This window comes from Elaeis guineensis, chromosome 8 (assembly GCF_000442705.2).
Source record: "Elaeis guineensis isolate ETL-2024a chromosome 8, EG11, whole genome shotgun sequence".
Lineage (NCBI taxonomy): Eukaryota > Viridiplantae > Streptophyta > Magnoliopsida > Arecales > Arecaceae > Elaeis > Elaeis guineensis.
The window spans coordinates 138,206,812-138,227,034 of record NC_026000.2 but is presented as its reverse complement, the minus strand read 5'-3'; the positions used below and the strand labels follow the sequence as shown (position 1 = coordinate 138,227,034).

General features: G+C 37.4%; 1 protein-coding gene and 1 pseudogene across 1 annotated transcript; both read left to right on the top strand.

The window, feature by feature from the left end:
- Nucleotides 1–659: 659 nt before the first annotated feature.
- LOC105049457 (protein S-acyltransferase 8-like) lies at nucleotides 660–6,142 on the top strand (annotated as a pseudogene).
- A 5,582-nt stretch (nucleotides 6,143–11,724) lies between these two features.
- Nucleotides 11,725–14,649, top strand: LOC105049456 (uncharacterized). Its single transcript, XM_010929102.4, has 2 exons — nucleotides 11,725–12,340; nucleotides 13,770–14,649. The coding sequence occupies exons 1-2, from the start codon at nucleotides 11,929–11,931 to the stop codon at nucleotides 14,441–14,443; spliced, it is 1,086 nt and encodes a 361-aa protein (XP_010927404.1). The 5' UTR covers nucleotides 11,725–11,928; the 3' UTR covers nucleotides 14,444–14,649.
- The last annotated feature ends 5,574 nt before the right edge of the window (nucleotides 14,650–20,223 follow it).

Here is a 20,223-nt window from a genome sequence, read left to right as displayed (position 1 = left end):
ACCCTCACGAAGCCAAAAACAATGTGATCTTTGCTTCCACATGATCTCCTCTTGCTTGAAGAGAGAGTCCAGCATAAGCTTAAGTTCCACTCTTGCGGCACGTTCTCCAGAGTTAAGGGTTCTTTGTTCTTTCAATGCATCAATATTGTCTATTTGAGTGGAGATAGAATTTTCGACGATGGTGATATTATCTAATGTCGACTTACTCCACTTTCGGAGATTAGCACGCAGATGTTTAGAAACTTAGCGAGTATATTGTATATAGCATTACAATGGTTTATAGGACGATAGTTTTTAGTGCCTCGATGTCCAATAATCGACCAAAAATGGCCGGAAACCATCAAACCCGAATTATATCTTTCGGGCAAAAGAATAATTAACCTTCATGCGAAATCATCATTGAATCAATCACCTACCGTTAACGCAGCTCTCACGGCGGTCGGTGTCCGTCACTCACCGTTGGCACAGCTCTCAAAGCAGGTGGCTGATTATCCAACGGTGGTTCCGCGTGAAAGAAAGATAATCATTCTCTCGCGCGAAAGATACACGCCAGTCCCGGAGTGAATCGAGAACCCCATAAAGAATTATTTCTTTTTCTTTTTCCCTTTTTTTTGTACAAAAACAATTACCTCCTTGCTAAAATAAAATATTGCAAAAAGGAGCAGCCAGGTATGAACGAACGACGGCAAGGAATTCTCCTTTGACTCGAAGGAGTTATTGCCTTTGCCCGAAGGGCCACAACGAGTAATAAAATTAGCGAGTTCTAGGTCTTGGATTCCCTCCCGGCGTAGTCGCAGCGGATTTGGTTCTTCATGGCAAAACAAGTCCATCAAGTTTGGGAGGGCAACAATGTAAAATTTCGGCCACATCTTGTTTTGGGTTTATTTGTCGGTGTTCGGATTGTTTGTTGTGGATTTATTTTGGTGATGGGGGGTGTTGGTTAATGCGGTGAGTATTGGTTGATTTGGGGAGGTTTTGGCTGGAAAAATTATTGGTTTGAAGGAAAAGTCGATTGTCGGTGATTATGCCCATTAATCAATTAGCCAATGAATTTGATTTTGCTAGATGCTATGTGATTTGTGTGGGTTTCGCTGCGTTTTCCGGTGATTATGTTTTATTTGGTTTGAAAGAAAAAATCGATTGTCAGTGTTTCGAATTTAATTTGCTCGCTGCCATTTTACGGTGGTAGGTTGTGTTTAATATTATCATTTTGTAGTTTAAGCATTTCTGAGAGTTTAAATAGTTAGTGTTATGTTTGACAAACAGTTGTAACCGGGTTCATAGGCCATCTGATGTGTTGGAGGAACACTGGCTTTTAATTTTGATTGATTCTTGTGGAACGAAGGATATGACTGATCCATTCTCTTTCTTTGTAGTGAATGAGACAACTTTTTTCCGGAAATTTGAGATATTACCTGAAGTCACTCGAGCTTGTGCACTCAGTCACTATTCAATTTATCTGTCATTGCATTCATGTTTCCTACAGGGCCATTAGGTCCTATCCAACATCTTGTTCTTCGGAATAATCGGTGTTCTTAATCCTTCTTATGCTACTTCCATTCAGTCTTTTTCCTTTTGCTTTCTTATCCTGCACCCATGGCAGCCTTCTTATTAGGGCTTCTCAGGCCCATGTTATACATGACTTACTAATCACTGCTGGGTTCTCCATCAGTTTATCATCTCTTAATGCATCTCTTAAGGTTCCTGCGGTGTACTCAATATCCTCCTGTGTTACCTGAACATTCGCGCTCCTGGAATCCATGCTGGATAATATCTGAATCAGACACCTGTCAGACACATTGGATGCTCATCAAACGTTTTTAGCAGCAGTTCTTATAAATTAATAGAGCTGGAATTTTTCCAATAGTGAGTTTGACCTCACTATAATAATGTCAAAAGTAATTTTTGTCCTATTTCGTGCAATGCAGTTTTCTGTTATCTTGGCTATCATTGATATTAGAATGTTTGATGGTCGAACATGAAATGTGATGGTTTCTATTTTGAAATCGATGCTTCATATATCTGCATTCCCTTTCTTATATTATGATTTAAAATTTTATGCATCTGTTTGGAAGTTGAGATTTGAATCTGATAGAATAACTAATAATGTAGAAAGATTTTATAGCAGCTTATTTCATGACCCATAAAGAGTTATCATGACCTTTTTCCCCTAATTCTTGAGAAATGTTTAACTTGTATTTTCTTCTGCAGAAATTCATCTTTGGAGGAAGGTTGATATTTGGGCCTGATGCTAGGTTTCTATTTGTCACTGTTTCACTCATCATTGTTCCTGTTGTAATCTTTTGCGTATTTGTTGCAAGACAACTTCTCCACAGGTTTTCTGAATACAATACAAGATATGCGGTCTTGGTAGTTGCAATAGCCTTTACAATCCATGTTAGTACCCTTTGCCTATTTTAATCTTGGAACTTCGACATATTTCTTTTAACGCAAAGCTTCCTAACCAATTGGCTTATAATTTCGAATAAAATTCTAACCAGTATTAATAAAATAAACAAATTTTTGTTAATCTTTTTTTGATCAATATGTTTACATGTTTAATTTTTCTCATCACAACATGAGTAGACCGTTATTTTTTTTTTCTTTTTTTGTTTTACGACTAAGATCGTGCTAGTTTACCAAGCCTATGAGATGTCCCTTGTATAATTGCTTTGGCTATTGCTTGTCACACTTTCCTGTTGAGAGATTAATAAAACTCTCACATCAGAGCACAAGAAAACTAACGAAGAAGTTTTTGTCAAGGCCATGGAGTTGTTATGTTGCAGCTAAATGTAGTTGTTAATAAATTCAGCAGGTTGAGTCGGGTTGGTCAGCCTAGACCCAACCTCAAACTCCAAGATCTTAGCCCGAAACCTAGTCATGCTTGATCTTTAATCGGGCTCCTCAACCCAAACTCAGCCCAACCTAAATCTTTTGATCTTGGGTTCAAAATTGAGTTGATTTGGGTATGGTCAGGTCAGGTCGTGTTGGTCGGGTTGGTTGGTTCCAGAGTTTTAAATCCCGTGGGATGAAAGTGTGGCAGTTTTGCCATGGAACAGGATGACCTGCTGTTCCGGCCTATCCCAGCAGCAGTCCTAATCATGTATGCTAGTAGATATCCTATATCTCTCTCAAATTGAGTCTTAGAGCTCACACATAACTCATCAAGCCCCAGTATATATTTACAAGTATTGTGGTTATGTACTAGAAATTCAATTGGAAGAAAATGATTCCTAATATTTGAAACAAAATTTAAGTGTATCAATTTAAGGATAAGTAGAGATAATTTCTAAGAATATTTATTTTAGGTGAAATAAGCTAAAAATGTTGGTACTTCTCATAATACATAAACGATCCTTTCCCCCAGTATCTTTATGTTCTTTTGATTTTGAATAATGAATCTCGATGAAATTTTCTGCTGATTTGATAACATAATTGCAATATGCATAATACGAACCTGTATTCAACTTCGATGGCATTATTTGTTTTTGATTTGTAAAACCACATTCTCACCAAATGAGGCATATCACATGTTAATCTTGTGCACATTTTGCATGTTCGTGCCATGGACATAGACATGTATGTAAAATCTGTGTCCATTCATGTGTTTGATTGCGCTCGAGCCTCCTGTCCCTGATCTCTTGAATTCTATGGTCACTGGTGCTACTCAGACTCTCTTGTTATAACATCCAAAAAACAAGTTGAACTGTATGAGTTGAAACCTTATCATATGGTGGAACCATAAAATCCAACTTGGTAGATATGTCAGGCAATTAACGGCATATATGAACCCATGGAGACATGCTAAGAGACCGACAGTTGTATTTGTTGGCAATAGAATATATATAATGGTTAATTTCAGACATAGAAGTAATTAGGTGTCATCTCTGTTATTTGAAGAATTTTATCTTCCTTCGCAGTCTGCGCTGCCATTCTGCCTCGCATTGAGCTTCCGAGTCCTCCACTTGTTTATCTGGTTCTATATGATCTACCAGGGCCTTCAAATTCCATTTTGTTAAATCTTATCCAGCTTTATCTTGTAATGCCTATTGTCAGCTGTACTCTGCCTCTTATCAATTTGATCCTTAATCTAGCTTTCAGATGTGCTAATGCTGAATTTTGATGTTTGCCTATGTGTTATATGCAGATGAACTGATATTTATATCATGCTATTTCCGCTTGTGTTGATATAACATAGGGATCTAGTAGGGAAACTATTATCTAATTTTTCATCTCTTAAGAATTATATAATCTGATTTATTATATGCATGACCATTCTGGGGTTCTGATTCTTATGTTAATGGTATTTATCTCCTTCACCATTCTTATGCACTTAAGCACTTTTTCTGTTTTTATTTTGTCTTATTTGTTCTTATGCTTTGTAGTGGTATATAACTGTATATATGCTTAAATCTATCAAACTTCCTGGTTGTATGCCTGCTTACATTATGGGTTTGTCTAAGTGCAGCGCAATTACCGATACTTTGTCCTGTTGGTTTCGTCTTCAACTCTTCTGTGCATCTATTGGTTTGCAATGTCTGCATTGTACATCAAGTTTCTTGTGCATGAGGACTATCCTACAGTATGGAAGGCAATGAAAAAGTCTCCTGCATCTGTGATACACATGATATACTTACTGCTTTGTTGCCCTGTGATTTGTTGGTGGTCTCACTGGACTTCATTTATATCTTATTGGCACTAACCAGGTCAGTCTGTCTCTTCCTGCTTGGGTTCATTGCATGTTCTTTGTTTATTTATTTATTTTGTACTTGTGCAGTTTGTTTGATAAGTAAATTCTTCAAGTGCATAATGCTGGTTTTGACAAAAGTTTTGTCATATTGCATGGTTCGCAACTTCACATAATTTTCTCATTATGCACATTTTCTACACTTGTACAGTGGATATATGGTGATTTTTGTCTGCATTAGGTTGTGCTTCTTCTCAGCTTAAAATCCATTCACATATTAAGCAGCTTTCTGTTCTGCAGAAAACCTATGAGAATTTCCGATACAGAGAAGACGACAGGCCCAATGTATGACTGGTGTCGTGTGAATAATTTCTTAGAAGCATTATGCTCGAAGATAAAAAGAAAAACCTTCTAGAATCAACTTTCGAGCCAATGTACAGGAGGAGGTTGCAAGACCTGCCTGAATCAGCCATGCTAGGGAGGTAGAAGACAAACCCAGCTGACAGCCCATGTGAAAAAGTTGAAGATGATCTCAAGTTCAGTGGTTGAAACAGCAATGGGATGCAGAGTGTTCTCCCAGAGTCTGAACTTATTATGGTCACAGTTCCCCGCTATCAGAGGTGGGGTGAGGAATTCAAGCTGGGGTAGGTGAAGCAGAAAGTGGGGTATCTCACTAGAGGTTCTAGCAACTGGTTCTTCGGCCACTGACGGTGGAGGACCATCACAAAAGGTTGCACGTTAGTCAACCATTGTGCCATTTGTACTGTGACAACCGAGGCTACCATCAGATGCTCGAATCTTTCAACGGTAGAAAGAGAGGAAAAAAATTAAAAAAAAAAAAATCAATAGGGAAGAAAGAGATGGCAAGAGAGCTTTTGCACTTGTGACTGATCTTTCCGGTATAACAAGCTCCATTTGTTCTGCAGTAGCACATATATGTATTGGTATTTAATTCAGTTGAAGAAGTGAAGGAATTTGAAAGCCACATGATGTCTTCCTTTTTTATTAAAAAAAAAATCTGTTTACGTTATAGTCTGATCTGTAGGTTTTCTGGATTGTCGCATATTCTTCTTGTAAAGCATTGTTGCAGGATGTTGGGATCTGAAATCCATATTAGTTTTCCCCATTTTTTTCTGGATTTAAAAGAATATGATATAAGTGGTCTGTGGATGCCAAGGTATCCCATTTGCTGGTGATGATATTTTTTGCCTCATGGATGCAGGATATCTCAAATTTTGACTGGTATGACTAGCCAGAGGGACCTTAGGATGTGGTGCTTGTTCAAGAGATCAATTAACAGTAGAATCCAAGAGTTCCCCATAAACCATCCCATGGGGTAAAAATGGAAGATAGTTAAGCTTGTTCTGTGTGCTGATGGGCTTGTACTCTTTGAGCAGGAATGGAGGAAAATCTGAGCTTTTATTCATTTCAAGATCTGTTTGGATGGGGGGCTCAGGATCTAATCAGAGAAAAAAATATTGAATTATAAACTGGATCAGTTTTATAGTTATAATCATCCTGGACAGCATTTTGAGTAGGCTAGCCTAAATTTCATAGAAAGAAAAAATAATAATAAAATGAGGTCTTTCTTTTTTTCTCTACAAGATTCAGAAATTCTAGCCCATAATAGTTGTAAACATGAGTCTAGTTCGGTCTATCATCCATTGTTTATGATGGCCGGACCATAAATTCTATATTTTTTTGGGTCCAACTATCTAAATAAGCCTTCTCGTTTAAAAAACATCCACTTCGGCATGATCACAGTGATTAGCTCAAGAAGCTGGGTTGCGAGTTGAGCCCTGAGCTCTGCGACCCCATGCTCGTGGAGCAGAAAGTCTTCGCCAGGGGCTTAGAACTACTAGGAGGCCATGCAGCTCAACGCTGTCATGGTGCCAGCCTCCCTGAGTAGACCTCTGTAATCCCATCCGTCCTCACCATTTATCCAATGGTGTTGGATATATCTCTGCTCCATTTCTTCGATGTGATTGCCAGAACCCTTTTCTTATTTTTTATTCTTTTCCCCGCGTGTGTGCAGCTTGCGGTCAGGGTTGCAGCGTGGAACCTTCGCAAGAAGCCAAAGAAGTCCTCCTCAGAGGTGCAATGGCCTTTCATTTTCTGGATTGTTTTGCCTTGGTTGAATTCAGACTTCTGGGCTCTGCGTTTTTTGGTTTGACGATGGATGTGGCTTCAGGGTGAAGGTGATGTACAATCTATCACATCAATAAGACATCCGAGCACACAGTTTTTCTCAAAAAAAACAGATGAATTAAATTAAATGAGAAAGATATATATCTATGACAGTCTGAAAATAAAATATTACAAAATTGATCAGAAAGATCAAAAAAAAATATATATATATATATAATAGATCCTATATGATCCAAAGCCGCTTAGTTGATGGTATTGTTAGCTTCTCTATAAATATACACAAGACTACCTACCTTTGGTTCCTGATGATGTTTATCAGCTATAAAAACTAATATTTTAAATCCGGTCAGGAGGAGTAACAATTAATGTATATTATTTTTATATTAATTTAGTGAATATCCCATCCCGTAAGCAGCCCACCGAGCGTATCCTTCAATGGAAGTCTTCCCGAAGGGTAGAATGCTGGGGAGGTACAGCCTTTCTCATAAACAAATTACCTGGCACTTCTTCAACACGAGAGGAACGTGCAAAAGCCGTATACCTACATAAAGAAAGAATCGAGGCCATGGTCCATTCCATCTTTTTCTTTCCAAATCCGTGAGACAAGCTTTGGTGTTTTTTTGCTCTTTTGTCATGAATGACACATCATCAATAAGGAAGAGCTTGCGTGCCAAGCACTTGACCAATTCTGGATCGAGCTCATCTTATCAAGTAATTGCTATATATGTATAGGTGCGTTGCATCTGATCAACTAATACTACATATAGATGCGTTGTATCTGATCGAATAATGCTACACATACGTGCGTTGTACAAAATTTCAGAAGAAAAGTTGGAAGCATTTTATGACATGAGGTTATCGCTTCCAGGACGAGAAAGCTAGAGAACCTAGGTCTAGATCAGAGGGGCCAGCAAATTGGGAAATTATTGCATCGTCCAGGTCAAATGGATCATGATAAATCTTGAAGCATATGCACGAAAGATTGGTGAAACACAAGGCCTATGGTGGCATGTTATCCACTGTGGGATTTGGCATGATCCATTGGATCTGATCCAAGCAATAAGTAGACCGGCAAATTAGTAGGACCAACCGCGACCTACCCCTAAACCACCTCCTGCCATGTTGTTAGGTGTGCCTTAGCTCATGGGCGGTTGATGAAAGTCGACCAGGATAAAGCAAACAAAACATGGGACCATCAGCATCTTATGGGCTCCGATCTTATAATATTCGTCTATGACTATTTTTCTCAAAAGAACAAAAGCTTTGCCTATCATTATTATTTAAGTGGAAGTAACATGAAATAGAGTGGTCCGGTCAGCGCATTCAAAGCTCACCCAACACCAAACCGGACACCGCCACGTAATTCTGACTTGGCATACTTTTTTTTAGTCGTTCAACTTCAAGGTTAGAAAATCTCTCTCTCTCTCTCTCTCCTCTCTCTCTCTACTTTCAATGTTACATGGCAGGCCTAAATTGTACCGTAATTTGAAATAGTACAAATGTGTAACATATCTTTTTTTATTCCATGATTGAAAGTTGAAAATGTAATGGCAGGAGCACTAAGAGACCACCATGTTGATATCTACCCCACTATCAGAAAAGTGAAAAGCGTGCGTAAGTCTATGTTTCCGTCGCCTGTGAGAGGGTAAGCACAAGAGTAGTTAGTTTAAAACTTTAAGAAAAAAAAATTATTTTAATATGTAGGAAAATGCTGAACAAAGACCAATTTCACTTCCCGTACCCCTTCCGACAGCTCGAATGACGTACGTATGGAAATATCCACGTTGAATAGCATAATAACCAAAAAGAATTTGACTTTACCCAAGAAAAAAAAAAGAATCTGACTTAGATGTTTGTTCGTTGAACCTATTATATTAGAAAGACTCTATATATTAAATGAGATAGGAAAGAGCTTTCTCTTCCCTAGGTTTATTTAATTATCTTCATGTGACTCGTGCCGTGGTGGCATTGTCGTTTGACTCCTTGGAACCGTTGGGTCCATCATGGTTTGAAAAACAGCCCCTGTTACGTATTAGATACTAGAATGATTTTATTTAACCTATTTATTTGTCTTCACATAAATTGAAATTTATATTTATTATTTAATTTTTATAAATTTATAGTCCGGATCCATCTACGATGGAGAGATTTGAGCAGATGTTCTGATACTGTATTAAAATAAATAAATAAATAAACAAGAAGTTAAAATATCTAAAATTTATTTTTGTATAAATATGACTATAACATATTTTAATCGTGATAGTAATTCTATTACTATTACAAGTTGCTTATATCAACAAATATAAAAGATATTAGAATATATTTGCAATGATTTTATGTATAAGCTAATGATGGCATTCACTGTTTTATCTGTTTATTTGTATTGTATATGGATGCCTAGTGGTAGCCTTCACAATTAATGGCATGTTTATTGTACCATATAAGCATATGCAAACGATGATTTTGGGGAGCAACATTTGGTTAGAATATGACCAAGATTTAACACACGTTCAAAGCAAGCCGCCGCTGAATAGACGGTCAATCCCATACCAAATGATCAACTAATAAACCTGAATGATTAGACTATCTCAATCAATTCAAAAAAGATGTACACGTTGAAAATCTACCATTGCTAACAGAAAATGAATAGCTTTTCCTTTCTATGCTGAGTAACTGAATTCAAATCTGTAGTCTCTTTTGTTTTTTTTTTTTTTTTTTTGATTGAATCAAATTGGCAGTCTTAAATGTTGCAAGAATTCTAAGTGGCATCTTGGTAAACCGAGTCCATGGTATCCATAAAACAGCCACTTGGTTGGTGGCCAGTGGGAAGTACAGAGAATCAATGTTTGGTGGTTATATGCTTCAAATAGCCAATGTTCGTTATAAAAATTCATGTCAGTCAATTTCTTGCGACAAAGTGAAATGAGATGTTCTCCATACACCATGTAGATGTTGTAATTAAAAGGAACTTATATATCTTGTCATTCATAACTATAGTTTAGCCCAAATACCATAAAGATTCTACCTTTATATTTTAGAAGAAAAGGTTGATTAATCTGGATTCTTAGCTTTAGTATTTACATTTTGATTAAGAACAATTCTTTTTGCCAACAATTAATTGTTAGCTCAACTATCCGGCAACATTCTCCTAGGAGTGCGGCGTTGGAGGTATTCCAGGGTGTTGACGCAGGCAGCAGCGCATTACCGTGCTATCATTAAATTTAAATTTAAAAAAAAATAAAAATCATTTTGGAATTTGATGGTATACCTTTTCCTTAAGGAAGATTAGGCAGGACCTAATCATTTTCATTAGGCAAGTGCAAGCATGCCATATAGGTTCTTTTAAGTCCTGGCACCCTCATCAGTCTACGGATCCAATTCATTTCTATCTAATCATAAACATCATAATCAGTCCATGATCAATTTTGATACATCCATACTATAATATCTCTTAGTCCACATAAATTATAAGTTGGATCTACTCTGATATCTTGGTAACAATCCAAGACATCACTCAAGAAAGCTAGTTGAAAAGTATTATTTGGATTCTTTAGTTCTATATTATTGTGGTCATGGGTCAAGAGATCGAATGACTCAGATGGTTGGCTTATGCCTCCGTCCCCACATACGTGAGGCATTGTCTATTTTGACTCATGACCATTTTTAGACTTCAATAGGCCTTAGGCTTCAGTGAGCCTTGATCATTTAGAGCCTCACGGTTTTGTTCTTTAAAAGACGCCTCACGTAAGAGAGAAGATTCCAATCTATATAAGCCATATTCTCTTTTGACTCATAACCGATGTGAGACTAAAGAGACCCTCTCTACACTACAACACAACCCCTCAGTCGAGAGGGAGTATGTGTGGATAGGAGATATTTCCACAGACGGTGCCAATGTTGTGGTCATTGGTCAAGGGATCGAATGGCTCAGATGGTTGGCTTATGCCTCCGCCCCCGCATATATGAGATATTATCCGTTTTGACTCATGACCATCTTTAAGCTTTAGTGGGTCTTAGGCTTCAGTGGACTTTGATCATTTAGAGTCTCACGGTTTTATCCTTTAAAAAATATCTCACGTGAGAGAGAATGTTTCAATCTATAAAAGCCATATTCTTTTTTGACTCATAATCGATATGAGACTAAAGAGTCCTCTCTACATCATAACATATATAAATATTCAAGATCTACTTAGTGTATAGTCAGTATAGGATCAAACGTACACTCGCATGAGTTCTCATGGAAATCAGAACAATTACAACAAGATAGATAGGTAAGGTAGGGAAGCCAGAAAAGCATAGCTCCTAGTAACAGCCGATCAAGGAGAAAACTGGTTTAAAGATGATGTCGTTCCCATGGATTCAGATGGTCCAACACAAAGCGTGGGAGCAAGGGTAAACCAACCACCACTTTCAATTCTTCTTGATCAGTTTTCTTAAGGGCCAGTCAACCCAAATTTGATGTAGAGAGCTCGTTAAAGCAGAGAAACTGGGTCGCTGAGGAAGACGGTCCCTGGTTGTCTGGCTAAGCTTTTTCACACCACGGAAATCCAGAAGGCAGGGAGCCCAGGAAAGCCCAATGGGCCGACCCCCGTGTCTGTCGGCACGAGCAAGAAGCCAATCTGGATTTTAACTTCTCCTCTCGCTGTCATTCTCTGTCCTTGCCGTCCCCCCACCGACTTCTCGACCCTCTCATCTTGGCCGGGTCCCTGCGGTCAAAGCTACGTGTGAACGGCCCTACCGGCATCTCTCTCTCTCTCTCTCTCTCTTTCTAAAGTATCTTTGGGGCCTCGCAAAAAGCGAGTAGAGTACCATTGCCGAGAAATAAAACGTGTCACGAGTTGAGTAAAAAGAAGAACAAAGCCCATGCACCCCCTCTCTTTCCTAAAGCTCTAGCCATGGAGACACCTCCACGGATGGCGGCTATGCACGTTTTAATTGACCTCTACTAATTAAAGTTTTGATCCACTGACCCCTCTTTCTCTCTAGCTAGCTCTATAAACATTCCTTTCCCTTCAAATTAATATTCAAAGGGATTGGAATGAATTAAAACCACCCTTTATTTGAGGAGATCATACTACCCAATTAAGGTTTTCATGTGCTTCGAACCGGCAAACGCATCAGGCGGTAGGTCCGCCCACGTACAGACTGACGAAGTCGAAGAAGACGGGGCAGTGGCGAGGATGTCATCGACGATGGCACAGGCTATGATGCTCTCGGGCTACGGCCAGGCTGGTCAGGAGACGTCCACTACGGTCTCGGCCTTGACCCATATATTCCCTGGAGAGCGGGTGCCTGGGGGATTGGCTGGGGAGCTGGTGCCGCCAGGTTGTTGGGGATCGGTTGGTTCGCCTTCTTCTTCGCATCCTTGGGGTGGTCAGGGTGGCGGCGGTGGTGGGCAGAAAAGAACGAGAGAGGAGCTACCACCCGAGTTGGGGATGAGGTATGATCATCATGGTTATGGTCAGTTCGACAGATATCATGGGGAGACATCACCAAATGTTATAGGTGAGCTGTTCATTTCTTAATTTGTAGTTTTGATTGCTCACCATATCTCCTCTTCTGTTCTTAATTCCTATATGATTTTTATGTGGTTCAGGTACTCTTTTTTTCAGTAATATATAATTTGTAGATGATTTTATAGAGAAAATAACTCTACTGTTACAGCTCTCAAGGGTTTGATATCAAGAATAAGCTAGGAACACTTTGTCGTGGTGTTCTTCTCTTAGTTTTGAGTGAACACAGACAAGTACTGATTATAATATTTCCCTTTGTATGTAAGATGGTTGCATATATATTATTGTGACAGCATCTCAAATGTTGTTTAGAACTTGATGTGCAGGTTTTAACCATTTAAGTACTGAGTAACGTTATTCCACATGTCATGTACTGAGAATTATCCGATCATCATTTCCTTTGATGTCAAAAGAAGTATCATCTCGTTAATAACTCATCTTACCGGAAACTTTATATATATATATATATGCATGCAAGAGCTAGCTTACCAGGTTTTCATGTTCGGTCTCTTTTATCTTGTATTGAATGTATTATTTGTTGCATGCCCTCAGTATGCATGACAGGGAAAACAAACTCTCTATGGAAAAAAGACAAGATTTGATGTTTCTTTGTCTACCTTCTGTCTTGCCGGAGTTTGATCTCTACATGTTAACAAGATCACGAACAGCTAACAAATTCATACTTTCTGTCTCTATTCTTTATCTCCCCGATCGATGAAACAAAATATAAGCTCTAATTAATGGTTTCTTCCTTGGGCTTCTATTCTAACACGAGTCTCTTGCTGTCATTATCCATTGCATATTAACAAGGTGGCATGTAAATAATTATAGAATAAACTCCTTTTTAATTTTAATTTTTCATCTGTCTTTAAGGTGCAGCGTAACAAATAACTTCCTTGATCATCTTCCTTGTATTTCTCTATGTTGCACGACTTTCACGGCAACTTTTTAAAATTTTGCATATTTTATGATAGAACAACATATTCCCCTCCCAACAAATTAAACCCAAAGATGATAGGATAGTCTCAAACTCTCCCCACTTCTTTATGTGCTTTTCGTAGGACGTTATCTCCTTTAACTTCGTCTTCACGCGAACATAGAAACTGAAGTATATAATACGCATCTTAAATCATTTTGGCGAGATCTTATCATCTTCATTGTTTCATTTTATACAACTTTGATACCCCTATATAGCGCCTTCGATCTGTTCACATCAAAATATATATATATATATAGTACCTTCTCTCTCTCTCTCTGAACACCTTGATCTCCTGATCGAGCCAAGAGTAATTTATATTTTTATCTCAAGTCATCCATATATTTATGCACCCCGTTATATGATTTAACTTTCTTCTCTCTCACCAACAACACCATGATCCTAACTTCCATTTTTCTTATTTTGTTCTTTTCTAATTCTACAGCAACAGAACATAGCCAGCAGAGCCCCCTGACCAGTATCCAAGCTCCAGCCATGGAAGAATTTTCCCCTTCCTCCTACCCGGCAGGAGCGAGGGAGGCTGCACCAAGGAGGCGATACAGGGGAGTCCGGCAGCGCCCTTGGGGCAGGTGGGCGGCCGAGATCCGCGACCCCCACAAAGCAGCTCGTGTGTGGCTCGGCACCTTCGACACAGCTGAGGCTGCTGCCCGGGCCTACGACGAGGCCGCCCTCCGCTTCCGAGGCAGCCGAGCCAAGCTCAACTTCCCCGAGGACGCCCGCCTTCCCTCGATGCCTCCCTCTTCTCCTCCAGCAAACTCGAATGCAACTCTTAGCTCTGATGCATCGAGGGACTACTTGGAGTACTCGAGGCTATTGCAAGGGGATGGGAAGTACCAGAGGCTTCCACCGACGAGCCTTTTGGATCGGTTCATGTACCCCAATCATCCTTGGGCAGTGCCTTCCACGACAATTGATGCTTCTTTAGCTTCGCGTTCCTTGCAAACGTCTTCCTCTGTTTTTGCTTCCGCTTCTCCTTATCCCCAGTTGTATACTTCGGAGGCAACAGCGTCGGAGAACTTGGTTAGGGAAGGTGGCTCTGCGTTCCAGACGCCGTATTCGACTGATTCCAGCCAGCTACCGCCACCCACTTCTGAGTAGGATTTTTAATTTTTTTTTTTTTTATTAAAGGGTTGTTGTCGTTGTTGTCGCTTTTTGAAGTGGGGTGGCGCTCCTTCCGGTTTACAGGGGCATCTTCTCTCTTCCACTGTTCATTCTCTCCAGTCTAATTGGCTGTAAAGGCCGTGTTTCCGCTTGTTAGTTATTCTTTTCAGCAAAGAACAACAGAAACCGAAAGTCTGATCCTCTGTTCTTAGCTTCTGTGTGTGCGCGCGTGTGATATGACAGCTTCTATGAGAATAATTCCATCAGAGATCCCCTTTGGAGAATGCATTATTTGTTTCATTATATGCAGTCAAAAATTAGTTTTTGGAAAAAAAAAAAAACTAACGTAATATATTATAAATCAAGAAGTTTGATGTCTAATCGTAGCTTGGCAGGAAATAACGAATAGATTAGTCGGTAGTGGTAGTATTACATTGGAACCCCTTACATTTGGCACTTAAAATATCTAAAATGGCTATTCGACTATTAAAAAAAAAAAATCAGACTATGAGACTACGCATAAAATCAGATTAAAATTGAAAGAAATTTTTAACAAGTGGTCCTACTGGTCCATGTGCAATGACGAGAGGCTATGGACCAGCTTTTTAATTAATTTCTGGTCCCTCCCCCATCCATCACCATACCATATATGCTTTAAGAAAAGGACTGACAATTACAAAAATTATAGCCTGTAGACCATGTGTTAGAACGTTGGCCAATAGAAGTGTTTTGGTAAGTCAACATAGGGACCGGTCCATTACAACTTAATACCTTATAAGACTTAATCCATGGTCCAGAGATATTTAAAATATATGATCTTTTGCACATAAATATCTTTGGCCTTTTAAAACACATCCGACAACTTATATTACATTTTCTTATCACTAATCCTGAATTTGATAATGATATAATTTTTTTTTTTTTTTTACATCCCTATGTACATATTAATAGTATACACACACATATGTAATATCAAATGATCATGGATTGAGGAATCTGCTCTGACGGTCCAATCATATGCTAGAATGAAATTGATGTTTGGAGGATGACTCTATTTTTCCTAACAAAATCGAGAGGAATTATTCTATATTTTGTGATGCCCAACATCAGAGTCCACAAACAATTAATACGTGAGAGTTCCACGACAAGATATCGTAGTAAATTGGATAATTACAGCTTTGAAAAACATTATTATTAGCAGTAATTTGATTTAACACACGTGCGAAGTTATGCGTATTGATCAATATATACTTTTGGAAAAGTAGTATATTGTGGTAAAGGAAGTTTTTTGAGGATTATAATTAACTAGTACTAATTACCTGTTGGGTTCTTCCCCTAAGCCAGATGCCCAACCACCAAAGCCTCTCTACCAGTATTTAGTGGAAGAGAATTCGAAGGTTGCAAGATGGCACAACAACGGCACGTCTAAGCCAAAAAGGCATGCACGCGCACGAGTGCCTTTGACACTCTCTTGGTAGGTAGAGATATTCACTAAATGGTTCTAAATGTTCAATTGAATCAGACTATATTATTTTTATCAGCATGATCTAATTTAAAAATTAAAATAATTTGATTTAATTTATAATTTTTATATAAAATAATTTAACGATCTGATCTGTTTTTACAAAAATATTAGATCAAATCAAATCATAAAACATAATATGAGAAAAAAAAAATTAGAAAAAGAGAATAATGGTCGCACCTTGCCACTGTTGTAATGAGACTTAAAGGTATAATCTTCACTTGATTGCAAAAATCGAAGCTATACATTGGTCCGAAAGTTATCTTGATAATTTTAGTTTTTATTTGGCTAGAATATTTTTTCTTCCTCAAGATTTTCTGTCTTCTATGTTGTAATATGTTAAATCATTAATCAAATCAGATCAAACCGTAATTCATCGATCCGATCTGATTTGGTTTAAGTAATAAAATAATCTGATTTGATTTGTAAAATTAATAAATTATAATTTACTAATTTAATTTAAAATATCTTCAAATCAGATCGAACTAAATCATGTATGCCACTACCTTCAGATTATATATTGATGAAGCTCAAGTATCGGCTTAATTACAGATGGCTCTAGTTGGATGGGTCTCAAATGGTACACGAGGCAACTCGTTTATTATAATCATACCGGCCATCCAATTATGATGATCATGCTTATCATGGATGGCCATGATTGGAAGATAGGACATGTTCGATCTGTATTCAAATTTGAAGAGGATGCTGTCTAAGAAAAAGCTAGCGGCTACATGTACTTATTATGGTAGCTTATGGTAGCTGTTGATGGGTCGTTCGGAATTATATATCTTCTAGAACTGAAATCGAATCAAAAATAGATAGAATACCAGTATATCCATATCCATATTTGTTTGTCTAACGAATATAAATACGGATACGGATACGGATACTATTTGGATGTAAAAATTCATATCCATATTTATTTTAAATAGATATGGATATAATTCGAATACTGAAAGCATGAATATAATTATGAATATAACTTATATAATTAAACTTTATGACTACAAAATTAAAAATATTACTAAATAGATGATAAAACAAGTTAATAATATATTTATATGATTGTATATTTTTTAAAAAATTAATAAATATTATATAAAATAATATAAGATTACATGTAGATTTGGATATTCAGATATGAATCGGATAATTGTTTATCCATATTTATATCTATTTTTCTTTAACGAATATGAATATGGATACAGATACTAGTCGGATCTTCAAATTTTTATTCATATCTAGATTGATTCAGATACGAAATCAAATCCAAATAGATAATATCCATACTGCTTTCACCCGTGGTATCTTTCCTAACCAAAGCCCTCGTCTTTCTAAGCTCCGAAGACTTCTCTGCCTCCGCTAATTCCAACCGAGAAAGCTGAGATCTCCGGCAGCTGTCTGCAACTAGTGGCAAGAGCTTTCCACCCTCCTACCGGGCCATGGACAAGCATGAGCACGAGGAGAGCAACCTTCCAGTCTCGCCTACAATGACTCAGGTCGTTCCTGGAACATCCATCAAAGAGCGGAAGATTGGTGCGACGGACGGGCTAGAGAGTATCAAAGAGGCTGTAGTGGTAGTGGGGTCTTTACCAATAGCAAGGGAGAGAGGAAAGGGAGGTTGAGCCAGCGCAACTTTGCTTGACTTCTATGCATCCTACCAAATCAAATTATTCTGGTCTTTCGTTCATATTGAAAAAAAAAAAAACCTCTCCAGTCCCATGAACCATATCGAGTTGTCCGTATAATTTTGAAAAATTAAATTTTTTTCTTTCAAAATTATATTATTTTATAAAATATTTAAACATATAATATATACATACATACATATATATATGTGTATAGGGATAGACTTGGATAAGATCGATCAGATCTGGCTCAAATCCGATTAAATTAAAACTGGACAATGAAAATCCTATATCGATAATTCAAATCGTTAGATATAATCTACTATCTCAAAACTGTTTGTACATCAAAAATTATATGATTTGAAAATCTTTAGTCTATGCATCAAGTAATTAAAAAAATATATCTAATTCATTTTATTTAGACTGTCTAATTTTTGACTACTTGATGCATTGGTTAGAGATCTTCAAATTATATAATTTTTTATATGCAAGCAGTTTTGAGATAGTAGATCACATTCAATAATTTAGATTATTGATTTAATATTTTTATTATAGAATTTTGATCTGATCAAATCTGAATTCAAATTCAATCGATATTATTTTAATCAAACTATATATATATATATATATATATATATATATATATATATATAGATAAAATAGTCTTTCCGTCGCATATCAACCGGTTCCTCCCATTGACCCTGAGTCAGTGCAAGCAAATGGAAGGGCTTTCTTGGATGGCAGGCCAGGCCATTTATAGTGACTTTAATGATATATATATATATATATATATATATATTATATATAATATATATATATATATATATATATATTATATATATATATATAGGTAAAATAGTCTTTCCGTCGCATATCAACCGGTTCCTCCCATTGACCCAGAGTCAGTGCAAGCAAATGGAAGGGCTTTCTTGGATGGCAGGCCAGGCCATTTGTAGTGGCTTTAATGATAAAAAGTGTGGTCGGTCAATAATCAAGAAAATATAGCTTGGTTCCCAACATCGGCACCACAAACTTGATTTATGGGAATTTGGGGTGGTTTAAACGAGCCTGAAGGAGTGCAAAAAGGATAAGGACTACAGATGGACAGAAACGAAAGTGGGAAACGTTTTTTAGGGAGAAAAAAAAAAAAAAGGCAATGCCGTTCGTTAAGGCTGCATAATATCCTTCAAACTTACGGTCATTGAAATTTCTTTCTCATAAGATAAATTTCATGTAAATCCATCATTGTTTGCATTATAATCTTTAAAACCCACAGTTATTTCCTTCCTTTTCATACATTTTAAGTTGAGATGGGATTCTTATATTTTGATATGCTGTTCTATGAGAGGGGTGGGACCTTGGTTTATTTTTATTTTATTTGGGAGGGCCGTAACATGTTGTTTTCCTACGAACGCATTCTCACTGGGAACTCGCACTGTTTCTCAAAGGAGGATAGCCGTCATTTGATGGACAGATAATATAATTTTTCGTCTGCTTTCTAGGAAAAGATTAAAGGCATCCTCAAATACCAATTCCATGTCAAGGAATAAACAAATGTTTTGCGTATCATTATACTATGCGACTATCATGCCATCTTTGAAATCCCTTCTTGCTTGCACGTTTAGAACCATACTTCTTAATTTTAATAATTCGAATTCCTTTATCTCTTAAATTGCCTCTCTTACGGCATTCTCTTAGAAAATGAGGCCTCTCATTATTCGTCTGTGCCTTGTTAAGAAAGGTAGAACTAGATCAAATTAAACTTCCAGTTGGATTATAATTTTATTAAATTTGATTAACTATTTGATTGTTAACTTTGCTTTACCATTTCAGCACCCAGCACACATACTATTGAAGACATTATCCTTTTCAGTACCCTATCTATTCCCCTGCTTGCAATGGGCATTTGGCTGCAGATCATATATAACATGAGTTGTACCATTCTACCTGCAGTTCCTACCGTATCAGTGGGATGATAATTTGGTCCGATCCATCGGATGTCCGATTTTATCGGATCCAAATGGGACAGATTTTATTCAATTTGATTAAAATCCGAGGCACGCGTGGGTTTTAGAAAAAAAAAATTCAAAGCAAGTACGGATCGAATATGGATAATAATATGCCCCATCCCAAATTCAACCCGATATATATATATATATATACACACACACATCCAAATATCCAACAAAAAATCCTAGCCGTCCAAGCTTCCCGTATTCAACCACTCCTCCTCCCCTAGGCTTCCATATTCGGCCACTCCAAGTCTCCCACCCAATTGGGATTTTTGAGAATGAAAAAAATAGAGAAAAAATTAGGAGAAAATAAAAAAAAATAAAAATAAATAAACATAAAACGGAAAAAATTGAGAGGTAAGTTCTTTTCCTACGTATATTATTTTTTTTTCTTTTCTTTTCATTATCTTTTTCAGAGATCTAGGAGAAAGGAGAGCATTTGAGAGAGATTAGAGGGGTTTTCGAGATTTCGTTTGAGTTTTTTTCCTAAAGTATATGGGATTCTATTTGAGTTGTGGCAGTGTGAGTTGGTTCCTTGAGGTTTTGAGAGCTTAACCTTGGTCGAAGTATGATATTTTGTAAGGTTGGGGATTTTTGATCGGAAAGGTCCTTCTT